The 15,340-nt window shown below is 54.3% G+C and overlaps 1 protein-coding gene and 3 non-coding genes across 4 annotated transcripts in view; 1 reads left to right on the top strand and 3 right to left on the bottom strand.

Annotated features, from left to right (window-relative positions):
- Window positions 1–1,873: 1,873 nt before the first annotated feature.
- TRNAM-CAU lies at window positions 1,874–1,945 on the bottom strand. Its single transcript has one exon. It is a non-coding gene; the product is annotated as a tRNA-Met (tRNA).
- Window positions 1,946–2,955: 1,010 nt separating this feature from the next.
- TRNAS-AGA lies at window positions 2,956–3,037 on the bottom strand. Its single transcript has one exon. It is a non-coding gene; the product is annotated as a tRNA-Ser (tRNA).
- Window positions 3,038–10,707: 7,670 nt separating this feature from the next.
- Window positions 10,708–10,779, bottom strand: TRNAQ-CUG. The gene has a single exon. It is a non-coding gene; the product is annotated as a tRNA-Gln (tRNA).
- Window positions 10,780–15,087: 4,308 nt separating this feature from the next.
- LIMS2 (LIM zinc finger domain containing 2) overlaps window positions 15,088–15,340 on the top strand; it is a 31,544-nt gene continuing 31,291 nt past the window's right edge. The window contains exon 1 of the mRNA XM_038145480.1: window positions 15,088–15,245. Within this exon, the coding sequence (XP_038001408.1) occupies window positions 15,235–15,245 (11 nt within the window). The 5' untranslated portion in view covers window positions 15,088–15,234. The remainder of the gene's footprint in view (window positions 15,246–15,340) is intronic.

Below are 15,340 nucleotides of genomic sequence, written 5' to 3'. Positions count from 1 at the left end.
GCCTGTGAGGACAGGCTGAGAGGGTTGGGGTTGCGTAGCAAAGAGAAGAGAAGGCTCCCAGGAGACATTCAGTTAAGAAAGGGAAGGATACCTGGTTGGGATGTGGAGGTATGGGTCAAGGGCTACCAGTTCAAAGCTGAAAGCAGGTCTATTTAGATTATATGTTGGGAAGGAATCTTTTCCTTGGAAAGGACTGATACACCGGAACACAGAGAAGTTGTAGAAGCCGTTTCAGGGGGGATCGAGCCAGATGATTTTAAGGTCCATTCCATCCCAAGGTGATTCTGAGAGTCATGGCCGGCTTTTGGGTTGTACAAAGAGGGAGGAGAACATTTGAGATGAAAGAGGCAGGTACCTCATCAGCAGCGAGGCCTTGCCAGAGGCCACTCCCAGGAGCTTGGATGTTTCACAAACAAGGAATGTTTGTGGCCCCACGGGGCTCTGGGAACCGGCATAAAAGGCTGCGCTGCTCCAGGCTCTGCATCCTCGTCTCAGGCCTCCCTTTCCTCGAGGAACGAGGTAAGCCTGAGTCCGCTCCATCCTCCCTGTGGGCTGAACTGCTGTCATGGAGGCTGCCCGGCTTGATCCTTGGGCTGCCTCAGCTTGGCCCTGACACAGAACTGTTGCAGGGCCGTCAGCCTTTGCATGCAGGGGGCTGGGGACAGCTGGGAAGAGGGGGCTTTGTTCCAGCAGAAGGGGACCAAAGGGGCTCAGCCTGAGGGGGATGTGGCCAGCAGAACTTGCACCTGCCGTGCTGTAACAAAATGTGCCCGTGCATGCCGGGACATCGTCTGACACAGCCATGTCTGTTCTGGAGATGGGCTGTGACCAGTCTTTCCACAGGGGCCTTAAAGCCACTGTGCTGGGTGCTACTGCTGAAGTGGGGCGGCCTTCCCATGCCGTGCCACTCGGAGGGCTCGAGGAGGGTGGTGGGAGCTGTAGGCACAGAGTGTGTTTGGAGGACCAAGTGTGTCCCTGGAGAGAGCTGAGGGACAGAGAGACAGACTGATCCTGAGGCTGGTTGGTGCTCCCTGCTCTGTGTTGCAGCTTTGCCTCCTGCACCGAGAGATGTCTTGCTGCAGACCCTGTCCCCCACGGCCCTGCGGCCCCTGTGGCCCCACTCCCCTTGCAAGCAGCTGCAGTGAGCCCTGCCTCGCCCGCTGCGCTGACTCCATGTTCTACATCGAGGCTTCGCCGGTGGTGGTGACCATGCCGGGCCCCATCCTCACCTCCTTCCCTCAGAACACAGCCGTGGGATCCTCTCTGTCAGCTGCTGTGGGCAGCTCCCTCAGCACCGCAGGGGTTCCCATCTCTTCTGGGGGCTCCCTTGGCCTGGGGGGCTCAGGCCTGTGTCTGCCTTTCTCCCGCTGCGGCCAGATCTGCTGAGGCCGGCACATCATCCCCCTTGTCCTTGGCAAATGGGCCCATCTCTTGCCCTCCCTGGCCCCCCACACGTGTTCCTTGGTCTCTGTTCTGTGCCGCTGCTTCTGCTCCTTCTCATTAAAGCCTTTGTGCAGCACTGCTGGAGAGTTGTGCTTGTTTGTTCTCCTCCTCCCTCACCTGACACCTGCTCTGCAAGGAAGATCGGGGAGACTTCTTTTTGTTGATTGCAACCTTTAGGGCTCTACATCGGGAAACCGAAACCTTGGGTACACAGAACTTTTTGAAGGAAAGCTTCATTTTTTTTCCCTTTGGGCAAAGTTGGATAAACCCCAGACAAAAGTTAGGTAAAAAATATAAGTTTTATCATTTCCACTGAGAGTTGGCCGCAGGTGTAAGGGAAGAGGAAGGCTTTGGCTAGCGTATATCAAAAGGCTGGAGCCAAGCAGGGTAAGATTTGTTGGGCAAGGCAGCCTTGGAGAAAAAAGTGCCTTAGCAGAGGATGGTTTCGATCCATCGACCTCTGGGTTATGGGCCCAGCACGCTCCCGCTGCGCCACTCTGCTCCTCCTGAGGCCTGCCTGCCATTGCCCTCACCGCAGCCTGCTGCTGCCAGCCTCTGCTGACCCTCACCCCTTCCCCTCCTCTCTGCTCCGCCTCCCCCACCCCACAAAACAGACCCCCTTACTAATTCAGCTCCCTTCACCGTGCCCTCCACAGCTCCACGGCCTGGCCTTGCCCCTCTCCCACACCTCCTGCACACAGCCCTGCACAGACACTTGCCCTTTCACACCCACGCTGACGCTGCCCCTGCTCAACGCAAGCCCGGACGCAGGCTGCAGCCTTGGGCCTTGACACCCATGAGGGCACCTGAAATCCAGCGACATCCTCACGGCTGCAGCCCTGCCCGCAAACACAGCTGTGCCCGCAAACACAGCTGTGCTCCCAGCACGCTGCACCACTGCACCTGCCCGACACTTCACATCTTTGCTGGACAAGGAGGGGCATGGGTTGCCTTTGCTTGGAATTGCCAGCAGAAAGAATGCTCCTCTTTTCCCTCTGCAAATTCTGGTGACTCAGCACAGTGCTGCTCATGGCTACTCTGAAGTAAAAGCTCTGAGTTCTGGGCACTTGGTGCCCAGCAGGTTGTCAGGCTGAGGGTCCTTGCCTTTAACACTTGCTGCTACTGCGAGGGGATGAAATGCTCAGCTGCCGGTGCCAGCTGCACTTGCCCTTTTCTTCTTCATTGATGCTGGGAAGGTGTCTGAGCTGCTTTTCTCTTGCAGTGCTTCCCCGACACCAAGTGGCTTGGCTGTAGGGCACGGGCCTTGCAGCAGCACTAGGCTTTTGTCCCCTCCGCTTACATGTGTAACTCAGGCCTTCCCTTGCCCTGAAGAGGGCCCTTCTGCAGGCGGGCAAGGCTGCCAGCAGCTCCTCTCTCCCAGAGCTGGGGGAACAGCCGGGGCTGCAAGTGCAGGAGCCCTCGGGCAGCTGCAGCTGGTGTCCATGGCGGCTGCCTGTGGGTGCTCCCTGTGCAGGGTGGTCAGCTGCCCGCAGCCCAAAAGGGGCGCCTGCCCGTAGTTGGCAGGATTCGAACCTGCGCGGGGAAACCCCAATGGATTTCTAGTCCATCGCCTTCACCACTCGGCCACAACTACCTGTTCCAGCCCTGCCAGTCCTGCTCATCACATACCCTGTGCCACCACACCCACACCCACGCACTTCGGCCCAAGGCTCCTCTTACAAACCACTGCTTGAGACTGCTGAAAAAAGCACTGCCAACGCTATCGGCAAAAGCCACATCTCATAGTACAGGGAACCACAACAAAGTTCCTCGGCAAGATGCACTCTCCTACTTACAGGACACTTAAGGCACAACAAGGTAAAACAAGCTACAACAAAACCAAACAAAAGCCAAGCAATCAAAACAGAAATGAACCAAGAACTGTCTAGGGCAGGTGTATGTGCTTGTGTTTGTGTTTGTATGTGTATGACTGCCTATGTCTGTGTGTGTGAGACAAAAGACACTGAGGGCAAGGATACAAAGGAACACAGACTAAATGCTCGACAGCATTCAAACTTAAAAGTATTTAAATTTAACTCGTACCTAAAAACTTATTATTATCTTACCCTTAAAATTTGGCAGAGGAAAAACACCTCACAGCCTTTAACCTAACTTACAACTTCAAAGTTATCCTTAGCAAAAGAACAACACTAAGCAGCATTTAGGTAAGTCTATAGCGGTAGCTGAACCTTACTGACAGGCCTAACTTACTTAGATCTCCAAGGTACTTAAACATCTAAGGAAGCAGTATTTCTCCCAGATTTCCTATAGCAAATATATGCACATGTGCATGCACACAGACAGGAAGAGTCGGTATAAGCAACGCGCCTGTGAAAAATTCCCCTCAGTGGTCAGTGAAACACTCACTTTGGATGCCTTTGCATCTCCCAAAGGGGGAAGGGTCAGGCCTCAAGGAGTGAGGGTATCAGCCCGGGACTCGTCCCTGTTGGGCAATCCTCCCAAGTGTAGCAACCCCCAGAGTTCCCTGGCTGTGAGAGCCGTCCCACTCAGGGACATTGCTGGTCACAGCCTGCTGCGGCCCAGGAGAGCTCCAATGGTCTCGTTTTGGACCACTCTTTATAGGGCTGTAAGAGAGTGGGCTTTAGTCATAACAAGGCTTCATCCGGGCCACAGTTTGTGTTGGGACTTTCTCTGCAAGTGAGACAACGGGAATGTTCTGGCATTCAGGAAAAAAAACTATATTCCAAGACCGGTCATTTTGGAGGGGCATTTTCAATAGGTATAGTTACACACCTAAATACAGAGAGCGTGTGTGTCTGTGCATGTGAGAAAGAGAATTGATAACGGCATGAATGTCGTGACTGTCAATTTGAAATTAAGCCCTTGCTGTGAATGTGGATCAAGTGCTGCCAAACCCTTTTGCACCCTTTTAATTTTGTATCCATATCCTTTGCATACCATACACTTCTGAATGCACAGTCTCCCTATAAAACATTAAACATTGATTTCAAGAAAATATTCTACTTATGCTTCATGCATTTAGTGAGAAACAGAGTGAACTTTGCTGACAAACTCTGTTGAAGCCACACTGCTGATGTCCAGGCATGAACAGAAGTGCCTTTCTCCTTTCCAGCCCATAATCCTGGACTCACACCATTGCCACATCCCAACATCAGCAACAGAAGAGAGAAGATTGATTGTTCTGTGCTTTTGTGAAGAAGCTCTGACAGGAATGAAATGTTACTCAAAATATCGGAAATAAGTCCCACAAGGAACAAATTGGCACCAGGCTCTGCAGGGCTGTGATCTTCAGGTTACAGACTCAGGCTCTGTGACTGAGGCTTTGGTGCTCAGGTGTAATTTCGTTGCTGGGAGCTCTTCGTGAAGCTGCTGGTAAGCTCAGGACAGCAGCCAGAGCTCAGCCAGGCAGAGCAGGTGTCAGATGAGGGAGGAGGAGAACAAACAAGCACAACTCTCCAGCAGTGCTGCACAAAGGCTTTAATGAGAAGGAGCAGAAGCAGTGGCACAGAACAGAGACCAAGGAACACGTGTGGGGGGCCGGGGAGGGCAAGAGATGGGCCCATTTGCCAAGGACAACGGGGATGATGTGCCGGCCTCAGCAGATCTGGCCGCAGCGGGAGAAAGGCAGACACAGGCCTGAGCCCCCCAGGCCAAGGGAGCCCCCAGAAGAGATGGGAACCCCTGCGGTGCTGAGGGAGCTGCCCACAGCAGCTGACAGAGAGGATCCCACGGCGGTGTTCTGAGGGAAGGAGGTGAGGATGGGGCCCGGCATGGTCACCACCACTGGCGAAGCCTCTATGTAGAACATGGAGTCAGCGCAGCGGGCGAGGCAGGGCTCACTGCAGCTGCTTGCAAGGGGAGTGGGGCCACAGGGGCCGCAGGGCCGTGGGGGACAGGGTCTGCAGCAAGACATCTCTCGGTGCAGGAGGCAAAGCTGCAACACAGAGCAGGGAGCACCAACCAGCCTCAGGATCAGTCTGTCTCTCTGTCCCTCAGCTCTCTCCAGGGACACACTTGGTCCTCCAAACACACTCTGTGCCTACAGCTCCCACCACCCTCCTCGAGCCCTCCGAGTGGCACGGCACGGGAAGGCCGCCCCACTTCAGCAGTAGCACCCAGCACAGTGGCTTTAAGGCCCCTGTGGAAAGACTGGTCACAGCCCATCTCCAGAACAGACATGGCTGTGTCAGACGATGTCCCGGCATGCACGGGCACATTTTGTTACAGCACGGCAGGTGCAAGTTCTGCTGGCCACATCCCCCTCAGGCTGAGCCCCTTTGGTCCCCTTCTGCTGGAACAAAGCCCCCTCTTCCCAGCTGTCCCCAGCCCCCTGCATGCAAAGGCTGACGGCCCTGCAACAGTTCTGTGTCAGGGCCAAGCTGAGGCAGCCCAAGGATCAAGCCGGGCAGCCTCCATGACAGCAGTTCAGCCCACAGGGAGGATGGAGCGGACTCAGGCTTACCTCGTTCCTCGAGGAAAGGGAGGCCTGAGACGAGGATGCAGAGCCTGGAGCAGCGCAGCCTTTTATGCCGGGTCCCAGAGCCCTGTGGAGCCACAAACATTCCTTGTTTGTGAAACATCCAAGCTCCTGGGAGTGGCCTCTGGCGAGGCCTCACTGCTGATGAGGTCCCTGCCTCTTTCATCTCAAATGTTATCCTCCCTCTTTGTACAACCCAAAATCCGGCCATGACTCTCAGAATCACCTTGGGATGGAATGGACCTTAAAATCATCTGGCTCGATCCCCCCTGAAACCGCTTCTACAACTTCTCTGTTCCAGTGTATCGGTCCTTTCCAAGGAAAAGATTCCTTCCCAATATCTAATCTAAATAGACCTGCTTTTAGTTTTGAACTGGTAGCCCTTGACACATACCTCCACATCCCAACCAGGTATCCTTCCCTTTCTTAACTGAATGTCTCCTGGGAGCCTGCTCCTCTATTTGCTACACAACCCCAACCCTCTCAGCCTGTCCTCACAGGCTGATGGCTCCAGCTGCCTGGTGCTCTCTGTGGCTCCTCTGGACCCACTGCAGCAGGTCCGTGTGCTTCTTAGGCTGTGGGTCCTAGGGCTGGAGGCAGTACCCCAGGTACAGTGTCATGAGAGCCGAGTAGAGCAGGACAGTCCCCTCCCTTGACCTGCTGGCCACATGGCTCTGGATGCAGCCCAGAATATGATTGGGTTTTTGCACTGGGCTGCTAGCAGGCACTGCAGGTTGATGTTCAGAGTTTCAACCACCAGAATCTGCAAGTCCCCCTGCTCAGGTGTGCTCTCAGTCCACTCAAGGCCTAGCCTGTGTCCAGGTTTGGGATTACTCTGACCTTGGCATTTGACAGCCAGAGCTCTGGCCTCAGCTTGGGAAGTTGGGATCCTCTGGAAAACATGGCATTCAACACGTAGGAAGGTGATGAAAGGCATGCCTAAGTCTCTCCCTGAAAGACAAATTGACCCATTTTCTCAAGCAGAAATTGACCCGCTTTGCTCAGTGTGTCCAGCCCTGAGGCCAGGATCTGGATGGTGGCTTTGGGGAAGAGGCTGAGGACAGGGAGCCCAAAGCTCATGGCTTCTTTTCCTGGGGCAGGCATCACTTTGTGCATTCACCTAATATCACAGTTCAAAGGGACATTGGATCAGCCTCCCACAGGTAGTGGGAATCACTGTGATGTAGCAGAGTTGGGAAAATCCATGAGCTTCAGGCAAACCTGAATCATGCTGATGTGGAAATGAGCACACACGATGCCCTGGACTCAGGCATTCCAGGGATACCAGAGCACATGGCCTCTTTCCTCCAAAATTTCTGCCTTTGTCAGGGGCATTTCCAGGCCTTTTAGCACTGGTCCCAAACCACCTTGTGCATCCATGTAATCCCCTGCTGCTGCTGCTGCTGCTGCAGCTTTCCAAAAGGCATTGCCTTTTGGTAGGTGCTCAAGGGCCCAGGGGATGCAGGGCAACCCAGGATAATGGAGGTTGGCAGAGACCTCTGGAAGTCTTCTGCTCCCTCTCAAAGAAGAACAAACTTCCCAGCCACCTCCATAGACTGTGGGTCTTGCCCAGTTATCCTCTGAACACTGTCCCTGTTAGAGTGGTCCCTGTCTCCTGAGCAGCCCTTCCAGGGATGCCCTGCACCTCTGGGAGGCCACCAGGAGATGGAAAGGCCTCCTACAGATGAGCCTCTCAGGTCCTCAATGGGGAGGACCCGCAGGAGATGTCAATGAGGCTGCCTGCACTGATGAGCAAGGCATGGAGGGGTGCATGGAGCTGCTGCCTCCAGCACCTCCTGGCAGTTCTGGAGAGAATGAAGCCAAACGCTCCTGAGAGGTGCACTGACAAAGGGCAAGAGGCAGCAATCACAAGTTGCAAGAAAGGAAATCCCAGAGCTGCCTGGGGGAGGACAAGGGACAGCCTTGGGAGAGCTGTACAAGGGATAGTGACCTCTTTTGTAAGCTGTGTCAGTGCTTAGAAGTGAGCAGGACAAGGCCCAGAGCCTGCTGAGGAACTGGGGCAGTGCGATCTGCCCAGAGCAGTTGATATCAACACGCATCCTCCAGAGCTCCACACTGACCTTCTGGGGTTGATGTGGGCTACTCTGAGTCACTACAGCCCTTGAGCAGCCACCAAAAGACCCTGCCTTGGGAGACAGCAAATGCAGGAGATTGCAGACAAGCACCAGGTGATCCATGACTGGCAATACAAGGTGGGGAAATATCCTTCATGGCAGCAGAACATCGAGGATATGAGCTCTGTTATCCCTTGAGCGCCAAGTCTGAGGCACCCAGTCCACTGAAGTCCACACTGGGTGACTCAGGTTTGCCTGGAGCTCAGGGATTTTTCCCAGCTCTTCCACATCACAATGACACCCACTCTGGTGCTCTGGGAGACTGATCCAGTGTCCCTTTGAAATGTAAAATGCATGGAATGGAATGGCAAAGCCCATCCCAGACCCAGAAATAACAGCCCTGGGTTATGGGCTCCCTGCCCACAGCCTTTTCCCCAAAGCCACCAGCCGGGTCTCTGGCCTCTGGGATGAGCACGCTGAGTAAAGCAGGTCAGTGTGGCTGTGGGTCTGCTTCAGGGAGGGACACAGCATCTCTTTGATCTCAAGACCAGGCCGTGGCACAGCCTGTGATCGTAAGCAAGTTCCCCATGGCTGTCACTCTGGCCTGCAGGAGACATCTTGCCAATTGAACATGGACTTCCCTTGGCTTTGCTACCTCCCAGCACACTTGGGTCTATTCCCCAGTATGAAGTTGGGCAGTGTTGACTTGGTGCCCCAACTGACCCACAGTCTTGTGTAGGTCTGTGATGACCCATGAAAGAAATGACTCTCAGGATTATCCAGAGTGCCTGCACTGAAAGCTCCTGAGAGATGACCTGAGGTGTCACTTAATGGCTGAATTTACCTGTTACTGGAATCAAAGTAACCATCAAGAAGAACAAGTGATGGAATCTTATAGACACTAAACACATACATTTAAACTCACCTTATACACCTGCTTGGGACCCCCAAGTCAGGAGGCCTTAGGAAGTGGGGACACACATTAATCATTCCCAAGCAGAGTGGTGTGAAACTGGTGAAAAATGCCAGAGATGAAAGAGGCAGGGACCTCATCAGCAGCGATGCCTCGCCAGAGGCCACTCCCAGGAGCTTGGATGTTTCACACACAAGGAATGTTTGTGGCCCCACAGGGCTCTGGGAACCGGCATAAAAGGCTGCGCTGCTCCAGGCTCTGCATCCTCGTCTCAGGCCTCCCTTTCCTCGAGGAACGAGGTAAGCCTGAGTCCGCTCCATCCTCCCTGTGGGCTGAACTGCTGTCATGGAGGCTGCCCGGCTTGATCCTTGGGCTGCCTCAGCTTGATCCTGACACAGAACTGTTGCAGGGCCGTCAGCCTTTGCATGCTGGGGGCTGGGGACAGCTGGGAAGAGGGGGCTTTGTTGCACCAGAAGGGGACCAAAGGGGCTCAGCCTGAGGGGGATGTGGCCAGCAGAACTTGCACCTGCCGAGCTGTAACAAAATGTGCCCGTGCATGCTGGGACATTGTCTGACACAGCCATGTCTGTTCTGGAGATGGGCTGTGACCAGTCTTTCCACAGGGGCCTTAAAGCCACTGTGCTGGGTGCTACTGCTGAAGTGGGGCGGCCTGCCCGTGCCGTGCCACTCGGAGGGCTCGAGGAGGGTGGTGGGAGCTGTAGGCACAGAGTGTGTTTGGAAGAGCAAGTGTGTCCCTGGAGAGAGCTGAGGGACAGAGAGACAGACTGATCCTGAGGCTGGTTGGTGCTCCCTGCTCTGTGTTGCAGCTTTGCCTCCTGCACCGAGAGATGTCTTGCTGCAGACCCTGTCCCCCACGGCCCTGCGGCCCCTGTGGCCCCACTCCCCTTGCCAGCAGCTGCAGTGAGCCCTGCCTCGCCCGCTGCGCTGACTCCACGGTGTACATCGAGCCTTCGCCGGTGGTGGTGACCATGCCGGGCCCCATCCTCACCTCCTTCCCTCAGAACACCGCCGTGGGATCCTCTCTGTCAGCTGCTGTGGGCAGCTCCCTCAGCACCGCAGGGGTTCCCATCTCTTCTGGGGGCTCCCTTGGCCTGGGGGGCTCAGGCCTGTGTCTGCCTTTCTCCCGCTGCGGCCAGATCTGCTGAGGCCGGCACATCATCCCCCTTGTCCTTGGCAAATGGGCCCATCTCTTGCCCTCCCCGGCCCCCCACACGTGTTCCTTGGTCTCTGTTCTGTGCCACTGCTTTTGCTCCTTCTCATTAAAGCCTTTGTGCAGCACTGCTGGAGAGTTGTGGTTGTTTGTTCTCCTCCTCCCTCACCTGACACCTGCTCTGCCAGGAAGATCCTTCCCTCTCCCATGGCAACAAATGGAACCCCAATGACGGGGCAATGCCCAATATTGGTAGAGCTCCTTGAATGGATTGCAGAGCAGGAGAAAGCAATTGACAGGGAATAGAGGAAAAGAAACCACAGACGAATGGAGAAAGAAAGGAGCAGTGGACAGGGGTGAGCATAGAAGTAATGCCACACAGAGTAACCTGCTGTTCCTGTGGGAATGGTCCAGCCTGGAAACAGCTGCCCAGAGCGTGTAGCTCAGTCTCCGGTTTTGGATGCAGCCAACACAGGAGGCAATGGTCGCAGAGCAGAGTCCTGTGCCTGACCCGCTTTGAGTGGGTGGTCTGCACACCAGCTGCTGTGCAATTCATCAGGGAACAGTCCACAAGAGAACCAGCAGCAGAGGAAAGCTGCGAGAGTGTAAGCATGCTGAGGGAAAGCCTGAGGGAACCAAAAGGCTCAGGTCCCACTGAGATTTGAACTCAGATCACTGGATTCAGAGTCCAGAGTGCTCACCATTACACCATAGGACCTCCTGCACCAGTCACCTCTGGCCCCTGTGCTGAGCCTGCTCAGCCTTGTGGCCCCAGCTGGGGCTGGCTGTCTCTCCACCGCCTTGCACATCTATCGCCAAGTGCAGCCTTCCTGCAGAGCCTCCAGGCACTCTCTAATCACTCCATCCTTCAGGCCAGCAGCACCGCTCCTCCTGCAAGCCTGGCATGGCCTCTCTTACAACTGCCAGACTAGAAATACTGCAAAATCTTGTCTTTCCTAAATTGCAACAAGCTTTTTCGGAGCCAGGCAATGTTAACTTGGGAAGTTACCTTCACTCAGCAGAAGCCCCCTTGCCTTCTCCAGCCCGAGCCAGTCCAGCTCCTTAAGGACTACTGAGAGGGAAACATTGCCCCATCTCTACAAAAGGTGAACAAAGACCCTCTGGTGAACCCAGGAAAGGCGCTGGAGCAGCAAGGAGAAAGGACAGGTGGCACACCAAGGGCGGAGCAGAGACCGAGTCCCAGTTCCTGTGAGGAAGAAGTTCACTCACTGCCTACGGTGCAGAGCAAGGAGGGCAGAGCCCTCTCTGGGAACTCTTCCCTCTCACAATGAACTTGACTGCAAGGCATCCCAGGAGGGCACAAGTCCAAATGCCTGCTCAAAGCATGGCTGGAGACAAAGCAAGGAGAAGGCAATTCGGTGCCTGAGCCCCATTGCAACCCCAGGCTGATGCCCAGGTGTGGAGAATCACAAATTGCTCTGCCCACCTGGCTGCAGTGGCTCACCACTCTCTGGGAGTCTCTGCAGGATCCAGAGCAGCCCCTGCAGTTGGCTTTTGCCAAGGCTGACCTGGCTCCAAGCCAGCGTGTGCCTGCTGGGCTGGGAGGTGCCCGGGGTCCTGGGCAGGATCCCAGCTGAGTGGAGCAGGAGCAGCGGCTCAAGTGCTCGGTGGGAGAAGAATTTGCGGAGGGAAGAATCTGTGCCCTTCGGGACCAGGAGAGGCCAGGCAGTGTGGAGCCAGGCTGAAGAGAAGCCTGGTCTGCCTTGGCCAGGAATGGCCGAGCCCTGATCACCCACTGGGAAGGCAGCTCTGCCAAGCAAAGCCCCACAAGGCTCCTGCAAAACTGTTTCTCCCTGCTGCTGCTGCCTTCAGCCTCCACTGTCTCCTGCTCCTCCAGTACCCATGGGCACTGCCTCTAGCATTGCAACCTCATACTCAGGTCTGGCTCCTGCTCCCACACCTCTCACACTGGCTGCCCCTTCCTTCCTGCCCCCTGCACAGACCCCAGCTCCAGGTCCTGGCATTTGCCTGCACTCGTCTGGCTCTGACATGTGGGCTTGGCAAACTTACACTACTGGGTACTCCTAATGGAGCCCCTCCAATTCTAGAACGCAAGTCCTTTTTCACTGGCGAATCCTCCTTGGGCCTCTGGCCTTTCAGGAAACTTCTTCAGTGCCGTGGTATTCTGCAGAATGGAATGCCATCCGGGATATTCACGTGCCTCAGCAATCATGCTGGGTGTGCCACAAGCTTCACAGATGTTTCAGAGTTGTGGTGGCAGCAGGAACGAGCTGTGTCCTGGGCAGGCCAACCCCTAAAGGTTTTCCACGAGAGACATTCCCTGCAGCACCCCATGTTTCCTCAACTCCCAAACCCAGCATACACTAGTCAATTTGGGAATACCTGCATTGAGCACACATGGAGCAACCTGAGCCTCCTCTGCCCCTGCATAGGCCTGGAGGGGCCCTCCTGTGCCTGGGAAGCTGGGGTTGAGCTCTCTGCAAGGAACGGGAGGAAGACCTGTGTGCCCATAATATGCAGGGTCTTGTGGAGGAAGCTGTGCTTGCTGCTGTGCAACTCCACAGCCACCTGTTGGCTGGGCCAGGTGGCAGGGGCAGAAGAAGAGGAGGTCCAGAGAGCTACAGGGGAACAGGTTGAAATCGTTTGGTGAGGCAGCCTTGGGGAAAGTGTGCCCTAGCAGAGAATGGTTTCTATCCACCAAGCTCTCAGTGTTGGGCCCAGCACTGCACCACTTTGCTGCTCCCAGGGTTTAGATGTGACCGCCCCCAGCACAGTCTGACACTGCTGGCCTTTGCTTTCTCCCTTCCTCTCTGTTTGGCCCTAGACACACTTTTGTTGTTCCTAGACACATTAAGCTTTCTGAATAAATTGTCTACAAGATTTTAGACCCTTGTCAGTGCTACCTGGTTCTGCCCAAAGCCCCTGATGTGTATAATTGTTGAAGTATTTAATATGGTAAGCAAGAAAAACCAGGAAGAGTCAGTCCTGCAAACATCCATCCAGAGACTGAATCCTTCTGGTGGTGGTCTGAGGGCATGCTGGCGAGGACTCAAAAGCCTTTGTGTGGAATTATGTTCCTGTTTACAAAATCCAGTGACAGCCTGCTCTAAATTGTCAATCCCAACAGCTATTGATATGGCTCCGATTTATGCCTTTGAAAATTGGACCAAAGATTTTGCAATGATGTTAAGAACATAGAGCATTGCAATATGATACCAATTATGTAGCCCCAAATATGGCAAGAAATAGTACAATAAAACTTGTCTTACTGACCTTTTTTTTCAGTTTTTTTCCAGTTTATTCTGGAAATGGAATGTCTCTTCTGATAGATGTCTGCATGTCTGCTGCTCATCTGAAGCATTTCCCTCAATGGCATAAAAACTCAGTTTAAACACAGGCAAAAAACTAAGTTATATGAATTCAAGACTAAAGTATTCAACATTGAATCAACTCTTGCTAAGTCAAGCTTTCTATCCTGGAAAGATGAGTCAAACAAGCAGAATAAAAGCAAACTTGTACCAGTGCATCACAGCTGGGAAACATCACAGAGAAAACACTAGTGTTCTCTTATTGTGAAAGGTTTGACTGGCATCCACCTCCCTGACTGTGTCCCAGGCAGGTCTGATGCTGCTTCTGCTCTGCTCTGAGTTCTGGCTTTCTCATTTGAGTGAATTCTCTCATTTGTGTAAATTCTCTCATTCCTGTGGATGCAAATGTCTGGTGGCCTGGCTTTGCTGGCTGCCAGTCTCTCACCCAGATCTCTCACACTCCAGCTCCTCAGGAGGACAGGACAGGGGGAGAAAATGAGATGAAAACTCCCATGGCTCAACATAAACACAGGGAGACCATTGACTGATTACTATGTGGGCAAACCAAACTGATTTGGGGAAAAATTAACTTACTTCCTTGTCAATAAAAATAGATTGGACAGTGAGGAATAAAGACACAATTAAAACACCTTCCCCAACCCTCATTATTCTTCCCAGGCTCAACTTCACTCCTTCAGTCCCAAATCTTCCACCTCCTCAATGAACAATTGGGAAATTTTTACATAATTTGTTTTTCTTGATTTTGTTTTGAGTTGTTGTTTTGTTTGCTTCCCCCCCCCCCTTTTTTTTTCCTGATTAAAATATCTCCACTCAATTTTTTTGTGTTTTTACTCTTCCAATTGTTTCCCCCACCCTATGAGGAGGGATCATTTTACTGAAGCTAGAGTTTCATAAAAGGAACTCATCAAAATATAATACTGCATGGCAATGTGGTGTTTTGCGTTAGGATACCTGGCTAACAGTTACTCAGACAGTGATGGGAGGAATGACGTACAATTTTAAATGCCTACTGTAGGGCTGAAAAATGAGATTGTTTGGACACCAGAAAACACAGAGGGCACAGACAGAGTTCCTATCATCACTCTCAAGATGCAACAATACATGTGACAATGGTGACATACCAGGCTATCTCACAAGATGAAAACAAAGTTGGAAATTGCTTTCGTCAGAAGCTTCCTATGATATTTGGGGGTTCACTTTACATCAGAGTATGCTTGAACACGGGCAAGAAGGGATGGCATGTTATCAAAAACGTCACACTTGGAGGGGCCCTCCTTGGGGAGTGCAGTCCCTCATCCTTCAGCAGCAATGGTTGCCAGGACCACTTTCTAGAAGCCGTCCAGACCTGTCTTCCGCACCCGAAGGGTAAAACGCCAGAAAGCCACTTCCCCTCGCCGCGGGGCTGTGTGCAGGGATGAGCCCACAGAACAGGCTGGAAGCGCGGCTGCTCTGATCGCAGGAGCAAAGCCCCGTCAGTGCTGTGCATGTGCCTGCGCGCCAGGCAGCGGCTCGGCCAGCGCTGCCCCCTTCACCCCGCACTCATAGCGGCTGCCATGTGTGTACTGCCGGGGGGGCGAAGCAGCTTCGGCGGCAGGGCAGGAGCCTGTGCCTGTCCCGCCGCCTCCGCCGTCCTTCCGCTCCGCAGCCTCGCTATTCCGTATTTCTTTGCCTTTATAGGAAAAGTATGCGCAGGTCCGGGGGAGGCTGCCCTGAGTCACCGAGGGCTGCGGTGCCCGCCCACACCCAAGGGGCCGGGGCCGCCGCCGGGGCGGGGTCAGCGCTGGCCGCCGGGGCCGCAGCGCCGCGGCCGAGCCCCGTGTCCCGCCCCGGAGCCCCTCGGCGACAGCGCGGGGTTCGCCGCCATGACGGGCAGGTGAGGCCGGGCGCACGGGAGCCGGGCGGGGGTCTGGGCCGTGCCCCCTTCACCGCCCTGGGCCGGCCGTGACGTGTCGGGAACAGCTCCTTGTG

The sequence above is a fragment of the Motacilla alba genome, chromosome 9 (assembly GCF_015832195.1).
Source record: "Motacilla alba alba isolate MOTALB_02 chromosome 9, Motacilla_alba_V1.0_pri, whole genome shotgun sequence".
Lineage (NCBI taxonomy): Eukaryota > Metazoa > Chordata > Aves > Passeriformes > Motacillidae > Motacilla > Motacilla alba.
Note: the sequence above shows the minus strand (reverse complement) of the source record. Positions and strands in the feature narration are given on the sequence as shown.